This window comes from Thunnus maccoyii, chromosome 18 (genome assembly GCF_910596095.1).
Source record: "Thunnus maccoyii chromosome 18, fThuMac1.1, whole genome shotgun sequence".
NCBI lineage: Eukaryota > Metazoa > Chordata > Actinopteri > Scombriformes > Scombridae > Thunnus > Thunnus maccoyii.
Genome location: NC_056550.1, coordinates 8,480,785 through 8,497,893, shown reverse-complemented (window position 1 = coordinate 8,497,893; position 17,109 = coordinate 8,480,785). Strand labels below are relative to the sequence as shown.

The following is a 17,109-nucleotide window of genomic DNA, read 5'->3' as shown; positions in this document are numbered from 1 at the left end:
CTAAACACTGTTTCAAAGCCTTCTCTACTCTGCCAAACATCTACTTAGACTTAAAAACAACACGTCTGCTGTATTGATTCATCCCATTTTCATGTCAGTGAACCCAACATGGAATCTGAGGTTGGGAAAGCCTGCTCTAAACCAATCACAGGGGAGTAAACCTAATAAAGAAATGAGCAGACACATTTTATGGGTTTCATCATATTCATCTGAAATATTTTCATGACTCAGTTATATACAATGTAAGATCCCAAAAAAACTTAGTGGCAAAGCTCAGTTAGCAAAGTTGCAATTGTACAATGATAAGTAAACCATAATTAATATCATGTACAAGCTCATAGGTTAGAAGGGTTGATTCCGAGTGTACGTGATGACCGATGTGTTCTCGATTGTAGCTTTCCTTCCTGGAGGGATCGATATCGTCATTATTCCATGCTCCTCTCCTCTGGTGTCTCCTCAACCATTTCCCAAATGGTAATATGTTACAATAAAGTGAAATACTCTTCATAGCTCTTCCTTTAAAAATAGTCAAATATATATATTGCGCCAGTCCATAAACATGTGAAAATGGCTCTGATAAATATTCTGCATCATTTTAGTGAGAGGGAGTTCATTCCTCTAGCTGCTGCTGCCGCTGCTTCTTTTGCATCTTTTGCTGTGAGAAAATAAAACATACGGACAGTCAGCTTGATACAGAAGCATGTTACATTCAAGAAATTAAAAAAAAAAAAGGAGACTTTATCTCATCATTATGATTTATGAATCTCATAATTACAAGATCTGGATGTAAAAATGACAAGATATGTATCTCGTAGTGTTTGACTGGCTTAGGGTAGTAAATATTTATCATCAGTGTATGATAATCACCGTATTAAATGTTTAGTACAGCTCAATCAGTTTACCTTTTTTCTCTTCTTCTTTCTTTCTTGCCGCCTCCTCTCTCTGTTTCCTGATGATGGCGAGGCGAGCGAGGTCCGCTTTGGCCTGGTCCGTCTTCCCTGCCAAGTGCATCTTCATGTAGCGCTCCTTCGCTTTCTGTTTCTCGATCTCCTCTCTGTGTAGCGGTGTGTGTGTGTGTGTGAAGGTGGAGAAAGTGACATAAAGAAAGTCATTTTAAACCTTTTTTGACTGCAATTACAGAAGTGTAACATCACTGAGAATTTATAAGCAGAAGACAGAAAAAAAAAATCGACACTTTAGATATGAGTCATGCTAATGTGTTAACTGTAACATGCAGGGCGGTGTCAGGGTTTCACACTGCACCATCACACTTATATACTATGGTGCACAAAATACACTAGAAATATGCTTTTTGAAACTTCTAGCAGTTAACTGTATTTAAGTAATGACTTAAGTACAGTGTAGATATAATAAACACAGAAAGGATAAATCTGCACCTTAAAATGTGGACATTAACTTTTTTACAATAAAAAAATGTCATATCATACGAATTCTATCATTCAATTTTTAAAATTTGAGACAAAACACACACCTTTCTCTCCTTGATAGCTGCTTGGGCTCATCTAGCTCGATGTGCATCACCTTCTTGGATTTCTGAACCACTCTGTTGGGGTTCTCGATTTCAATCAAGCCCTCCACACCTGCTCTCCTCCTCTGCAAACACATCGCAACAGCTCAGACAGCATGAAGTGAATTCTTGAAATGTAGCAAGCACTGAAATGACAACACGACTATGTTCATAAGAAACTATCGAGCAGACAGCAGTCCTGGATTAATGTGAATACGTTCATAGTAGGAGTAAGCAAAAATAATACAAAAAGTAAGTAAACTTAATTTCTATAGAACCTTAAGCTACAACGTGCTTCACATGTACACATATAATACTGAGAGGTGATTGGATAGATTTAGTGTGGTGATACCTGGGAACCTTCATCATCGCTGTCTTCTGATCCTGATGCCGGTAGCTTCTCTTCTGACATGTCAGTCTGAGCTGCACCCTCCTCCTCGTCCTGAAACACACAGACGACATTAACAAACAAAGGCATCAAGTCAAACACCTGCAGAGACAACAGAGGATACATACAACACGTGTGTAAGCAGGTTTTTGATCCATCTGGACATACAGCACATGCCTTCTCCCTGCCTTTTAGTGTGGCTGTTCATAACATCTGTAAACACAGCAGCATATTGTATGAACTACAATGTTTGAAGCATAATTTGGTCTTTACAAACTTCGGTCAGGAGTTAGAAACACGGGGTGGGTGGGAGGGGTCCTATGAAAAAATGTTGGTGTGTCCTGGATTTTTGGAGCCAATAATCAGAGCTAAGACTCTGCTTTGGATTTTGACCACCCAACTTTATGGAAGTTGGACTGGACCTTTAGTGAAAACCTGCCCTCTCTCGACGCTGTGTGGTAAATGATTGGACAGCCTTTGGATTACACTCTCCACCAACTTTTTTCCAAACTTAATTAAACAAATCGCATATTGCAAAACAACATACAACTTAAAACCAGAGGACACAGACATGACATGAATAACAGATCAATAATACATATAAGTAGATAAAATGAGCAAAGGGAGAAGCATAAATTAATAAATAGTAAAAAAAAAAAAAAAATTAAATAAACATATCAACACAGATCTTTCAGAAGCATTTTTTTGGAAAAATTAATAGAGTCAGCACAATTTTAAAAACAAGCAGGAGGTGCCCAAACCTATTGAATCTACATTTATGTATGTAAAATTTAGAAAAAAAAGAAAATAAGATTTATCTAAAAATATTTTTTTCATCTTCCTTTTGAAAATCAAAAACATCAACGAAAACATCTTTAAAAGAAAAACAAAAGTCATTAAAAAATACATGTAAATATAGTTGAACAGATGCACAGCTGTTTCAGGTCTCAATGTTCTTTTTATATTTAAGAAAAAAATGATCAACTGGGTAGAATTGATGGATCAGTCTGAAAGTGACCTCTCTCCCTTTATTAGAAAGGATAAAGTCCAGACTTTCCTCTAAGGAATATTTCCCACAACCCCATCCCAGTATGAAACTACAGCAGGAACTGTTACAATATCACCTTTAAAAAAAGAGCTCTGATCTTCTTATTGTTGCAACACCACGCTGAAAAACTGATTTTACCTACTGCAGTTTCACAAGGATCAGAGGAGAAACAACAGGAACATTAAAGTCAGTGTCTCTAAGCAACATAACTACTCCAGAGGGAATGGCATCTAAAATGATTTATTATTGGAATAACATAAGCTGCAAGAAACTCTGTTTCTCTCTGTTGTTTAGTTAAATAGCTGACCATTCAGCTTAAAGATCCCCTCCTGGCATGTTTTAAGATGTAGGCTATATAAAATACTCTACTTTGAATATTAATTTGTGTCTGATATGGTTTTTCCACACAAAAAATGATATAGTTAAAATCCTTAAAATGGCATCTGAAAGCAATTATCCAAGAATATAGACTTGTTTTTGTGAAGTTTGGTCCAAATGAAACTGAGAGTGTGTGGAGAGAAAAAATAAGTTTAAAGATGAAACACCAAGAGAGTAACATTTGCTTGTGGAAGTTGGGATAGTTTGATGGGGATTTTTTCTTTTTTTCTTTTTTTGGAGATGTCGTTCTTCCCACCAACCTTTTTCCTCTCCTTCTCTGCCTTCATCTGTGCGTCTATCTCCTCGGGGCTTGTGTACGTCCGCATGCGACCCTTGTGGCCACCTTTCTTGCCTGCAGCGATGACCATAATGAAAAAAAAATGTCATCACACAGACACACACACACACACACACACACACACACACACACACACACACACACATTTAGAGATTTGTATAACGCATATATGAACAGCAGGAGTGAATAACAGCGAGTAGACAGGCGTCCAAAAGAAGCAGATGAGATTATAAAGATGCTATCAATGCTTGTTTTCATATTTAGACACCACTAAAAGCACAGACATGTAAGTTAGGAAACCACCTTTGTATCGCTGCCTGCTGTAAGGCTGAATAACAGAGGCACAAAACATAATTTCAACATACAGTAGCAGGTTGTACGATCATTCTTACCTCCTTTGGGCATTTTGACACACGAAAAACCTTATTAAAACCTCCCTAACAACTAAATCGTAACAGAAAACATCAGCGCTCAAGCAGTAGCACGAACTGACAGCTGGCTAAACTCACAGTAGTGAAGAGCAGCACAATATTATTCTAAGTAGGCGCTGTTCAAAGATTTGCCTGTGAAGAAATATTTAATATAGATAATATTCCAAGCATTTAGCAAATATATCTGCCACTATAATTTAATTGTGTATTTATTTCCTTATAAAATGCTCACTTATTCCCCTTAATAACGTGACTTATAAAATACAATACACCTATCATGGTGTTTATCGTAAGGCAAGTTGCTAGTCTTCTAAAGTGATGCAATATGCCAGAAACGACAGAAAGACATCTACCTTCATTTTCTCTCAGTAAACATCTCTACACTGACCTGAATACGTGCTTATATAAACGTGTACATTGTGTTAATCTGAGAAGAGATTTAACAGGTTATAAAATGCTGACAAATGTGTATTAAGTTTATTTCATGAAGTGACGTCATGCGAGAGACGAGAAGGTGAAATGGGACCCCATCCATGTGACGTCAAAATTGAAGGACCAGACGCGGATTTCGCTCAATCAAAACCAAAACACCAGGAGCTTTTGTTCTACTTTTGTACAAAAACAGACCAAAATGCCCAAAGTAAAGAGGAGTCGGAAGCCACCTCCAGACGGCTGGGAGCTCATTGAGCCCACTTTGGACGAGCTGGATCAGAAAATGAGAGAAGGTGAGCCGGTAGGCGATGATTGTCGCGATGCTCCTGCAAACGCTGCGTGTTGGACACCTGTAACATTTCAGCCTTCACTGCGTGTTTTCTTAAACAGATGGATTTTTTTTTACACAAACGGGACATTGTTGGGTGGTGCACGTAAAACGGGGCTTTTTGGCGTTTTGGAAATATTGTCCCCCCCCAAAAAAACCAATTACACGGTTCCTTTAAAGCAAAGTTTAAATATACAGAAATACAACAACCAAAACAACATGAACAACAAATGAAGCACACACACACACACACACACACACACACACACACACACATATATATGTTGACCTAGATCATCTTTGGGGACATTACATAGTTTTACATTTATTTCCTGGAGACTTTCCCTTACCCTAACCTTAACCATTGACCCAAAAAACAACTTTTTCCAAAGAGTAGCCTACGACAGACAGACAGACACACACACACACACTGTAACACACACTTTTGTCTGTGTTGCTGTATTATGTCATAAAGTATGTGGCTGCATAGTGTTTGTTCTCAGTCAGAGTTCCTCTTAGGGGAAGTGTTGTTACTATCACTATATATAATAAAATTGCAGCTGCAACTAACTATTATTTTCATTACTGATTAATCTGCCAGTTATTTTCACAAAGTAGTTAAAATGTTCGTTATAATTCCCCAGAATCAATGGTCTTTAAATGTCTTATTTTGTCCACACAAATGTCGGAAACTCAGATATTCAGTTTACTATCCTGTATGACTAAGAAAAGCATTAAATCTGCACATTTTAGAAGTTAAAAAACAGGGTTTTTTTGTTTAATTTATTAAAATGTTAAATTTACTTAAAAATTGACTAAAACAATTATTCGATTATCAAAATGGTTGCTGGTCAATTTCTAGTTGATTGACCAGTTGTTGCAGGTCTAAATGCAATTTATATTTTTTAGACAGTATCGTGCTTTCAACTTTGTGGCAACAGTTTGGGGAAGGACTGTTTCTGTTTCAACATGACAGTGCCCCTGTGCACAAAGCCAGGACTATAATGAAATGGGTGTCTGAGTTTGTTGTGGAGGAACTTGACTGACCTGCACAGAGCCCTTACATCAATCCCATCTAACACCTTTGAGAGGAACTGGAACGCCGGCTGTGAGTCAGGCTTTATAACCCAGCAAGTGCCCGACCTCTCTAATGCCCTCATGGCTGAATCCCTCCAGCCAGGTCCCAGAATGTTTTGGAAAAAAGAGTAGGGGGCTGTTATAGCAATAGATTAGTGGTTTTGTAATGAAATGTACTTTATTTTTGAGGCATCATATCCGATGTGACATCCCTTGTTGGCATTACTCACACTTTTTTTTATTTTCTTTTCTTTTCTAACTCTCTTGTTTTTCCTCTCTGTCCCAGCTGAAACAGAGCCTCATGAGGGGAAACGAAAGGTGGAGTCCCTCTGGCCAATTTTCAGGCTGCATCATCAGCGGAGTCGATACATCTACGACCTCTTCTACAAAAGGAAAGCTATCAGCAGAGGTAGACACGGTTTGAATGTTTCCCATTTCCCCTTTGTTCTTTCCCTGCTTCCTCTTTCTTCTTCTCTTTTCAGCATTGTATATAATCCTTCCTTTTAATTCAACATGACATATTTGGTAACGGAGGGAACTTTGGTAACTTGACTAAAACAAAGTTCTGTGGGTTTGAGTAACACTTAATCTGTACAAGAGTTTCTAAGGACTCACCAAGGAGTCTGTGACATTAAACTTTATTATATTTTGGGCTATTGGATGCCATCTTTCCTAATTTCCCCACGTGTTAGTAAAAATTGCTTAAGAATTTAACATTTTCCAAGTCCCTAACACTTTAAGATGTTTGTTGTGTTTGGGTTTTTTTTTCTCCCTTGCAAAAAGCATTTTCCCTATTGTTGTTTTTTTGTATTTGCACGTGACCAGACATATGAAACCCATTTGTAGCTCTACTCTGTGTACTAGACACCAAACCAGTGTTGCCTTTCTGTGTGTGTCCTGGCAGAGCTGTATGAGTACTGTATAAAGGAGGGCTATGCAGACAAGAACTTGATTGCCAAGTGGAAGAAGCAGGGCTACGAGAACCTGTGCTGCCTGCGTTGCATCCAAACAAGAGACACCAACTTCGGAACCAATTGCATCTGCAGAGTCCCCAAGAGCAAGCTGGAAGTCGTAAGTCTGACAGAATTTCAATGATTCTCACTAAAGTCATCTGTTTTCAATCATTTTAAAGATAATCCCATTGTTCTTTTTAAAACATATAAATATGTGTTAAAGCTTTAGGTTGCTTCTCGATGTCTGTGCAGACTTTTATTTTTAGTTTATTTATTTATTTGTATATTTATAGGGGACAGTGCATATTACTCAACATTGACCTTTTCACAACACCATATGTTGTGTCGTTGTTGTATTTTAAGACACAGGATACATCATAAAGCAAAGAATTATGATGAAGTTATCCACTTACCTCACCACATGGTGACATTTATAATAAAATGTTCACCTGTGGTCTAAATCTGACTGTTTCTTCTTCTCTTCTTCAGGGACGGATCATTGAATGCACCCACTGTGGATGCAGAGGATGTTCTGGCTAAGTGCAGTTTTTGGACATCCGGTCTATTTTCTGTTGGACATCGGGACTCACCCAGCTTCCCTCTGTGTACTCTCACAACCATAATGCAACATTGTCTTTATTTCAGCACTGATTTCTTCCCAATCATCCTCAGCTGCCTTTTATAGGGGTCAGTATTTAGTACTGCTCTACTTTTCAACACAGGGGAGCAAGGGATTATACATCGAGAGGGTCCATATTGTACTAATTACATTTGTTTTCCATGTCTGTTGTTTTTTTTAATACCTAAGTCAATCCCTAATCTCCAAAAACTCAGTTTAGGATGTTTAGGTTAGATGTTTCTGGATTAGGCCCATCATTACAGCTGTGAAGGGTATTTTCAATTCTGATGTATTTCATTTTATTTAAAGAGAACTGGGAGGGGAAGTTTTTTGTCTTTAAAATGTCATTGCTTCAAACCTGAAAACTTTTTTCTTTATCATTGTTCATGTGTGATTTTAAATAAAATTGCTCTGATTTACTTGTTCTCTTTTGCTGTTTTTAAAGTGTAAAGCCCAACTTAGAATTTAGTTTTACCATTCTTCATCTCGAAGCATATCTCATCTTATGAATATATACCTCTAAATATGCTTATATTTATCTCTCTGAACTTCTGTTTTGATCCTTTTGACTTCTACACAATACAGATACTGAGATGTTCAGTTTCTTATCATTAAAGTGAGATTTAGGTGTTTGAGGACAAGTCCAACATAATTATACATCCGCATTTTGACTAAAATATCTGTCTTTTATGTCTGACCTATGACCATGACTACAAAAAGCAAAATCTCAAGAGCAAACACCAATGAATATCATAGTTCAATATTCCCAAATTAAAACATTTCACTTTACCATAAATAACATGGTTTTCTACAGATGATTTAAAAAACAGTCCATCCGTCTCTTTGACCTTGTTTCCAGGTTGTTTTACTCTTGTGGACACTACAATACAGAGAAAATATATCTCACATAACATATAGTGACACTGTTGCCAAAACCACGGCAGCTGTTAAAGACAGGAATAAGTATAAGATTATAGGAATAAAGGGGTTTTTCTTCCATAAAACTGTTTTCACAAGGGGGAATACTTCAAATGGTGTTTTATCATCTCATCTGAGGCACGAACATCGCAGATTATCTTTACTCAGGTGTCTACTTCCAGCTGTCAAATGTCAAGACTCAACATGACAGTGTTGGTGCAAATGTTTGTCTTTCATTTACTGAAACTTTTTCTTCCGTCGCCACCTTTCATTCAGCTGCTCCAGCAGGGCAATTAAACGTCTTCGCAGATGAGCATTTATTATTCATGACACCTCAAACGCTTGCACATTTGTCACCGCTAAAGCGAGTCACACAGACACCAGCCTGGTGGAGTACTGATGTTTAATGATGATCTGTAGCCTGCACTGGTCTGCTCCTCCAGCATCTGCATTATCAACACAACAGATACTCTCAGCTACAGGAACTGCTGTGTGAACCAGGCATCAACACAGAAAATGACATGGATTCAAATAATTTAATGAAATAAATGAATATCAGCAACATTACATAAAAGCATTGAGACATTCACAACGTGCTCTATTAAAAAAATCACCGGTAACGCCCCCCCTCATGATGACATACAAAAGGTGCGCAAACAGACATGATATGGCAACATAAGGACACTGAGTGACAACATATTAAGCACACTGTGGTATGGCTTATTCAGATTACATTCACCTTTTTGCATTAGAGGGACTATAGCTGATAAAACAACCGCTGCAACATCTGAGCAGAAAAAATATGTTATTTAAGCGATAAAAAAAGACATCACATGCAGCAAAAAAAAGCACTAAACTGAAATAATACATTAGGTGTGATTGAAAGGTGAGGTTGCTCTTAATAATTAAAAGAATTTGCCTGATTCAAGTCAGTGCAGTGACATAAATATGCCTTAAAACCTAAATCTGCCTTGTTCATAGTGTGACCTTTCAGATCCAAACTCTGACCATGTAGTCACAAGATACAGTTACCATCCTAGATACAGTATTGCAGCTGCATCACTGACGCCACACAATTAGGAACAGTAAAATCTAAAATACTATCAGTGATGCTTCTTCAGTGTTGTTTCACTGGCCGATTTAAACATAATGATTTCCTACTTGTGCAGCTTTCCATCATCCTCCAATCAGAAAATCCGGGTATTGTCAGCATATTGATCATAATTTAAATTTTTGTACCAAAGCAATAAATACACAACAGTTGATTTTTGTTCATAGCACAGATCCAACAAAGGCTCGTTGAGAAGGCAACTGTCCTCAATCAGGTGTTAACGTTTTGTTTTTGATGGCACAGGAAATTAATGTTTCACATAATAAAAATCTATACAAACAAAACATCACCGTCTCAGCAACATCTCTTCAAACTGTTCAGCATCTTGTCCAAATATAACAAAACAGAAATATTATCAATACGATAATTCAACCTGGCACAAGACAGTCTCATGCTGACACCACAACACTCTCACACAACTTTTAAGACAACAGTGAAATTCAATACATTTAGGTTAAGTAGCTTTAAAATTCTCCTGACTGTGTAATGTCATATGCATGAAAATGCCCACCAGTAGATAATATGGGCAGGTTTTGGCAGCTGCTGGCCCTTCATGGGTGAGTATGTGCGTGGTGACGTTATTCTTCTGGACATGCAATTATCACGCGGAGCTGACTGGATCTAATTCACACAGCGAATACACTTCTCTTCATGCATCACAACCTGAAACAGCCTCTGGGAATGTTTACTCCATGCTCCCAAACATCAAATCTACTCAGTTAAAATCCAACATTGCGTCTCTATTTTGAACAAAAATGGACATTCATGGTTACTGCAGGAATGTGCGTTCAAGAATTCATTCACACAGTGAGAGAGAGAAAGTAATGTATGAAAGAGGAAACTGAAAGTGTTGGTGAGTGAAAAATAAAATAAAAAAAAGGAAAGGCTTCAGAGAGGTTTTGTCCTTTGGAAGTTATGTGGTTCCTTTTAGTTTTCAAAGAGACGCATGTCACAAAACCAGCTGTAACAAGCCTACATGGTGCTAATAATGTGTCACGGACAGATTCAGAGGGACGTCTGTTCTCCACAGGCGGAAAATGTCAGCATATGCAAGTTTGTTACAGCAATCCTGAAAAACATGTCTACATATAGTTCAGATGATTCTGCATCAGAGCTGATGAAACTGCTCAGTGATTGGTGAGTGTTGACACAAAGCTGTGTTTAACCTGTTAGCAGGCTGGCCGAGGTTGGACCAGTACTTACAACACACAGACAGCCTTTGATGGATTGAGTTTTGTAAGATTAATTAAAAAAGAAAAGAAAAATATGAAAAATAACATGTGTGTGAGGGCAGACTGACCTCTTTAAAACAAGCCAGCAGGAGTACCATTAATTTCCATGGAAGGGAAAAACACACAAATGGCTCAATAAGTAGAGCCGACCTTCATCTGCTCTGTCAACATTATATATATGTGTGTGTGCGTGTTAGTGTGTGTGTGTGTGTCAACATGCTCTGAACCAAACACACGCAAGTAAACCACTCACTGACATTCACTTCTCACTCCGTCTCTTTTTTTTCCTGCACACAGAGGAAAGAGTGAGACCAGAGAAAAAACAGCAAGGCAGAGAGATTACACAGATAAAACAATAACCAGTTTGCTCTGAAACTAAAATGATCTTAGACCTTATTGAGATCACCTTTGGTCCATTAAAGACCAAAGGGTCACAGATGATTCCTGCTAAAATGTGTGTGAATCCTCCTCCCAGTATAATATTAGATTTTGTATAAAACGCTGGTAGTGTAGTTAAAACTGAAACAAGGTGCTGCTGCACTGCTCCCATTGGCGGGCTGCAGGTACTGCTGAGTGATGAGCTGGCTGAGGTAGAGCAGTATGTGGCTGTCCTCCTCGCCCAGCCCCAGCTGCTCCTGCAGGAAGCAGCAGCGTCGGCCCTCCACGCCCTCTGGCCCCTCCGTGGAGCTCACCGGCAGGTGGAGGTGGTGGGTGAAGGTAAACAGGAAGGCCTTGGCTGCCAGGCGACAGAGCGTGCTCTGCACATGAAGGAAGTAGGTGGAGCCACGGCGAACGTAGGTGCGGTGGTCGGCTATGTTGGCAAGAAGTTGGCCGCGATACGGCGGACAGCGCAAGGTCTTCTGGTCGGCATCCAGAATGGAGATGTAGCGACTGTAGCGGGACAGCGAGTAAAGCATGCTGGAACCCACAGGGGACGCCACTCTGTGGGGGACAGAGAGACAAATATTTGTTCATTTGTAAAGACAAAAACAAATAATTTCTTTAATCCCACCTCCACCATTATTGTTAACTACTACCCACCCAAGTCCGTACAAGAATGTAGGGCTGCAACTACAATTCATTTCTTTATCGATTAATCTGCAAATCTAAAACAGTTGCTGATTAATTTCCTGTCAACTGACTAATCGATTAATCGACTTATCCTTGCAGCTCTACAAGAATGACCCTTTTTTCAGTTGATTCCATCAGTTTAGGAACAGTGACACTGGAGGGCTGAACCACAACATGCGAGTGAATGATGCTACATCATTGGTACAAAATCTGCACATTGTTCAACAGCCAAATTATTATATTCAGCAATTGTTTTGCAGAATTCTTACAGGAGTTTATATTGAAATGCTCACATATGGGAGTGTATATTTCTATAGACAGCAATATTTGTTACCATGTGGCTTTTAGTCATCATTGTACAACAACTAAATAATTAATATGTAAATATGTGGATTTGTCTGCTCAGATGTTCTACATTAAGAGGGTAGGGGTGTAAAGATGAATAATATATATACAATATGTAACATTGGTGTCAGTATTCAGTATAGGTTGGCCTCCATTTGGCATCGAACAGTGTCGCATTTATAATATGAGGAAAACAACCAGATATTGTGACAGAAAGAGCAGACATTATCTGAGCTGAACAGCCACACGACTGCACTGTTCAACAGGTTCTGAACAAAATACTTGGTGAATCATTCAAGACGTATCTACTGAATTGAAAATCAGAAAAGTCACAATCCCACCGGACCCCCTCCTCCTGTGTCTCTCTCTCTTTCTCTCTCTCGCGCCTACAACTTTCCTCTCTACAGGTGAAATACTGTAATAATTCACAGCCCACTCATTTATAAAAAGAAAATGAGTAAAGATGAAAAAATAAAAGAAGGAAAAAGAAAAAGAAGGACATACGTGAAGGATGAATAGTTGGTTGTATGAGTCATCAGGGACTGAGTCATACCAGATGAGTAACAGGAGAGTATCGATAACAAAGGAGACTCTGTCATCAAACTCAATGTTCTAGTAAATCAATGTAAATAACTAATAATATTCTACGATGAGCCCTTCCTGTTAGCTTTGTATATGAGTTTAGGTTAAATGCTTCAAATTAAAATGCAAATTGGAGATACCTTTGCAATCCAACAAGTTTCCACCTCTGCAGGTCAGTGAGGGTGAACGGGCAGGACAGCCAAGCTTGAACCCTCTCTCCGCACTTCCCAGGACCGGGCACAAAGAGGGCCAGAGCAGCAACCAGCCGGCGGACTCTCCCCTCATCTGCCCCGAGCACCACCAGGGTCCTGCCACTCAGCAGACACCACAGAGCTTGCATGGCAAACGGGTACTGTCGCACAAACCTCAAGGCTGCTTGTCCAGCCTTCTTCCTCTGACGCAGGGTCACCATCCCTCCGTAGCCGAGCGGTGAGGCGGCCCGATCAGACCCTGTAGAAGCACTCATGGTGCAGTCCGACCCGTCCTCCGCTGAGATGCGGGAAACTGCATCTCCCAGAAGCCCCACAGGCAGCTCCAGCCCAGCTGCGGGGCTTTCTGAACTCGGGGAACCCACAGCGTAGTCGTCCTGGAGTGGAAGCAGGGCCTGGGGCTCCTGGTTGACCACCAGGGTTTGAGAGAGGGGCTGTGGGTGGGAGCTTTGGCTCAGACGAGGTATCACCTCTGGTGCAGGAGCTTCATAAAGGAAACCCTCTTGGGCCATACAGCATGCTGTGTCTAATGGAACCAACAGCTCAGACGCCTCCTCAGCTCCTCCCTCACACTCATCCTCTCTGCTGGCCTCCGGCTCAGAGACCACTTCCAGCAAAGAGATGGGCATCTGGTCTCCTTCGTTGTCACCTTCATCATCTCTGGCAGCGGTCTCCATCTCCTCACTGCTGCTCTCTCTCTCTAGGTCAGTGTTATGGTCTGGGTCCGGGATCAAATCAGAATCAGGATCTGGATCAGGATTTTCTGACTTCATACCAGCCAGATTCTGTTGCCTTTCTGATTGTCCCAGCTCGCTCTTGTCACTGCTAAAGCTGCCTTTGGTCTCCTCCGAGCTCTCCTGGGTCTCCAGAGTCTGGTCTGAGGGGGAAGATTCCAGATGGCTCTCTTCAAGCCCAAGCTCACTCTCCTGAGTATGGCTGGTCTCGGAAGCTGGGTCTAGAGGGTCCGGAGGCTCCAAAGAGTCGAGCTCTAAAGGCTCTGGTCCCAGCACGATAGGAGGCGGATTTAAGAGCGAGTAGTTGTCTACAGTATGGTTCACAGCACAGAATGGTCTTAGTGTTCTCCCTTCAACCTCATCATCATCACCGAGATCTTCCTCAAACAGGAAGTTGGTAACTCTCTGTTTCCTTCGTAGCGCCCTGTCCAGGCGGCGAGTGTGCAGGTAGCACAAGTCGCCCCGGAAACTCCTCTCTGTCTCCTTCAGGAGCTCCACGGTGGCATCATAGAAAGTCTCGTCACACAGTTCTTGGAGGGTCTTCAGGCGCTTGTCAAAACACTTGGCGGACTTCGCTTTGATCAGCTGTGGCGTGTAGGACGGCCTGCGTTTAACGTTCTCATCCTCTTCCTTGTCCCCTCCTTCGTCGCCTCCTCCATCATCAGCCTGCCCTTCCTCCTTCTTCTCTCCTTTGTTGGTGTAACTGAAGGGGTTGGCAAGCTTGGCGTATTTGTCTAACAGCGCCTCACACTCCCTCAAGCACTCGTTCATACACTTCTGGCAGGTGACAGCGTGAGGATCCCGGCGCGGGCGGTGAGGGTAGGAGCTGATCTGTCTCAGCAGGTCTCTGTGTTCATAGATGCTCTTTTCCACATTTGCAAGCTCGTTGGCCTTCTCCACAGCGTGAGCGGAGTACATGCGCTGAGGGCCCGCCTCTCGCTGCAGGCCCTCCTCCCTCTGCAGCACCGAGTGAGTGTACCTGAGGGAAAGAACACAGACTTATTGATGCAAATGTGTCAAGAGTTTGACAAAATAGAACATTTTCCACAAGAAGAGCATCAGAGTAACTGAGAAACATTACACAACATTACACATTACACACTGAAAACCTGCACTGTAAGACCAGGGCTGAGGTTAAATGGTCATATTGAAGTTCTTACTCCAGGTCTCGGAGCTTCCTCTGGAGTTCCTTGGCAAAGGCTCTCCTGTTTCCAGCCTTCAGACACTCAGAGGCCTGTGAGAAGCGGAGGGACAGCTCCTGAAACTGCAGCATGATTTTTCTCTCATCTGCTGAAACATACGCCATGCAGAACGGTCGCACAAAGCCCCTCGCCTCCAGGTCGTAAAGCGTAAGGTGATGGACGTAGGCGAACGCCCCCTCCTTCGAGTCGCCGAGCACAACCCTGGAGTCCTCCACAAAGCTGAGCCTTGGGTAGCCGCTGCCAGGTGGATGCCCCACGAAGGAGGCCTGGTAGTCCACTGACATGATCCGCAGGGAGAAGTAGTTGAGATCAAAGGTGCCGCAGATTTTAGGGTCATCGGGGATGGTGAGGAGAGGCTGAGGGCCCACCTGCTCAGAGAACTCAGAGATGAGGATGAAGTCTTTGGTGAACTTGGCATAGGAGGTTTTTGCCCAGGGGTTGGAGTCAGCCAGCGGGTAGAGGGGAACAGAGAACTCCTCAGGGAGAGCCCAGGGGTCAGGACTGGTCTGCCCATATTCGTCCTCTTTAGTGAAAGCCACCAGGTCAGGTGAGCCTATCATAGTGGTGTTGTTGAGCAAGGCATGAGACACACAACACACAGTGCAGCTCAACTAACGGTTACAAACCAGCTGTCAGAGCGCAGCGGCACAGAGTACAGTCAGATTGATCATTCTGCTCTCACATTGTCCAGCAAGAGAGGGTCCACAAAAAATCAAGATAAATTATATTATTTAAAAAGGGGTCCCAGAGCATAGGGTGCCCAAATTACAGCTGCACCCCTGCAAGGGCCAGTCCACAGAACAGGAGCGTTGATATTTGTCTGATAAAATAAAAATAGGCACCTCGGCAGAAATACAAGTCAGTGTCTCTGTTAACAAAAGCAATTATCTTGCGCCAGTCACAGGCTCCGAGCAGGCATCAGACCATTCAAGCTGTGCACAGAGTCAAAATACAAAGCAGCGTCCTTCTCCTCCTCATGTCTTCATGCGTCGTATCCATCACGTCATTGTGTTTTCGGCTCTAATGCGGCGCGTCGGAGCGACAGAAACACCGCTAACAGACACAAGCTCAGATTTAATTTTCACATTCAGAGACAGACGCCATGTTTACCCAGCTGGTTGTAGTCTTGTCAGGTGACCAAACCCACCTCCCATCTGGAGAAAATCCACCCTGAAACAGGAAATTTCTTATTTTTTCTTATCTTTTGTCTATGATGACTGTAAGTAAAGCTAAGTTATTACAGAGTGTGAAAAGGTTTCAACAGTTCACATTTTAAAGTGTAAATGACTACAAATCCTTCAGCTATTTCATAGAAAGTGAAACTCTTTGACTCATAGTTATGTCTTAAAATCAATATTACATACTATTCAAACTAAATAAACAATAACCATTAATAATAAATGAATAACAAACAATAATTACACTGTAATCATTGTTTGTTATTCTTTTCAATGAAATTAATGAGCCCTTAAAGTCATCAATTATTTGCCAGTTTTCCAGTTTAGGAGAGCATTTGTCTACGTTTGAAGCAGGTTGTAACCAGTATTTTAGAAATACTGATGTTATGAGTCAGTTCCCCACCCAACAATCATCTCAACGTTTTTTATTATTTGGATTTTTCATATATTATTTATTTGGTTAGTTGTGCAGTTGAATTTTCTGCAATTTTTGTTGAAATTGAGTATTTATCCTAAAATGAATCTAGTAAACAGCAACATTTTATAAACTCAACAGACTCTAGCTAAAATACCTGACTCTCAACATTGTCTGTCTTTTACCTTTATTTAATACCAAATTAAATACAGTATGTCTGTCCAGGAGACTCCCTAAACAAAATTATTAGAAAATGATGGACCTGTAAAGCATCAAATAAAGCGTGACAGTTTTATTTCCCAATAAGAAGGTCCTTTTCAGTGTCTCTACGCTGCCATGAATACATGTTTTGTGGCGTAATACTGTATCCCTTTTTTATGTCTTAAAAATGATGCAATTTGAATATACTTATTCTAAAATTACTGACCAAATGTTAAACATGTTTAACTTTAGAATGTAACCCCCCTCTCCCCCCAAATTTCCAGAGAAAGTACTGGAGACATAACCTCACTGTCCTCAGTGATAGTGAAGGTTTGTAGATGTTGAAATGGAAAAATGTAAATTCTGATTTAGGGTGGATTTTCCTTCTATAATTTAACAGTACTATTAATTGAATATATTTTATTAATACA

General features: G+C 40.8%; 3 protein-coding genes across 3 annotated transcripts; 1 reads left to right on the top strand and 2 right to left on the bottom strand.

Moving 5' to 3' along the window:
- Nucleotides 1-167: 167 nt before the first annotated feature.
- On the bottom strand, nt 168-4,169 carry pdap1b (pdgfa associated protein 1b). The gene is made up of 6 exons (XM_042393644.1): nt 4,033-4,169; nt 3,603-3,694; nt 1,881-1,970; nt 1,493-1,614; nt 903-1,054; nt 168-655 (listed from the first exon to the last, which is right to left on the bottom strand). Exons 1-6 carry the CDS (start codon nt 4,043-4,045, stop codon nt 591-593), a joined length of 534 nt encoding a protein of 177 aa, XP_042249578.1. The 5' UTR covers nt 4,046-4,169; the 3' UTR covers nt 168-590.
- A 422-nt stretch (nt 4,170-4,591) lies between these two features.
- Nucleotides 4,592-7,844, top strand: bud31 (BUD31 homolog). The gene is made up of 4 exons (XM_042393000.1): nt 4,592-4,796; nt 6,195-6,317; nt 6,813-6,979; nt 7,351-7,844. The coding sequence occupies exons 1-4, from the start codon at nt 4,703-4,705 to the stop codon at nt 7,399-7,401; spliced, it is 435 nt and encodes a 144-aa protein (XP_042248934.1). The 5' UTR covers nt 4,592-4,702; the 3' UTR covers nt 7,402-7,844.
- Nucleotides 7,845-8,920: 1,076 nt separating this feature from the next.
- smcr8a (Smith-Magenis syndrome chromosome region, candidate 8a) lies at nt 8,921-16,212 on the bottom strand. The gene is made up of 3 exons (XM_042394143.1): nt 14,843-16,212; nt 12,880-14,661; nt 8,921-11,683 (listed from the first exon to the last, which is right to left on the bottom strand). The coding sequence occupies exons 1-3, from the start codon at nt 15,442-15,444 to the stop codon at nt 11,224-11,226; spliced, it is 2,844 nt and encodes a 947-aa protein (XP_042250077.1). The 5' UTR covers nt 15,445-16,212; the 3' UTR covers nt 8,921-11,223.
- Nucleotides 16,213-17,109: the final 897 nt, after the last annotated feature.

Excerpts from the sequence above, each read along its gene's own strand:
- smcr8a (XM_042394143.1), bottom strand. The coding sequence starts at position 15,444 with ATGATAGGCTCACCTGACCTGGTGGCTTTCACTAAAGAGGACGAATAT. Across the intron at positions 14,662-14,842 it reads AGGAAGCTCCGAGACCTGGA|GTACACTCACTCGGTGCTGC; the intron begins GTAAGAACTTCA and ends TCTTTCCCTCAG. Across the intron at positions 11,684-12,879 it reads AAACTTGTTGGATTGCAAAG|AGTGGCGTCCCCTGTGGGTT; the intron begins GTATCTCCAATT and ends TGTCCCCCACAG.
- bud31 (XM_042393000.1), top strand. The coding sequence starts at position 4,703 with ATGCCCAAAGTAAAGAGGAGTCGGAAGCCACCTCCAGACGGCTGGGAG. Across the intron at positions 4,797-6,194 it reads GGATCAGAAAATGAGAGAAG|CTGAAACAGAGCCTCATGAG; the intron begins GTGAGCCGGTAG and ends TCTCTGTCCCAG. Across the intron at positions 6,318-6,812 it reads AAGGAAAGCTATCAGCAGAG|AGCTGTATGAGTACTGTATA; the intron begins GTAGACACGGTT and ends GTGTCCTGGCAG.
- pdap1b (XM_042393644.1), bottom strand. Across the intron at positions 1,055-1,492 it reads CAGCTATCAAGGAGAGAAAG|AGAGGAGATCGAGAAACAGA; the intron begins GTGTGTGTTTTG and ends ACCGCTACACAG. Across the intron at positions 656-902 it reads GAAAGAAGAAGAGAAAAAAG|CAAAAGATGCAAAAGAAGCA; the intron begins GTAAACTGATTG and ends ATTTTCTCACAG.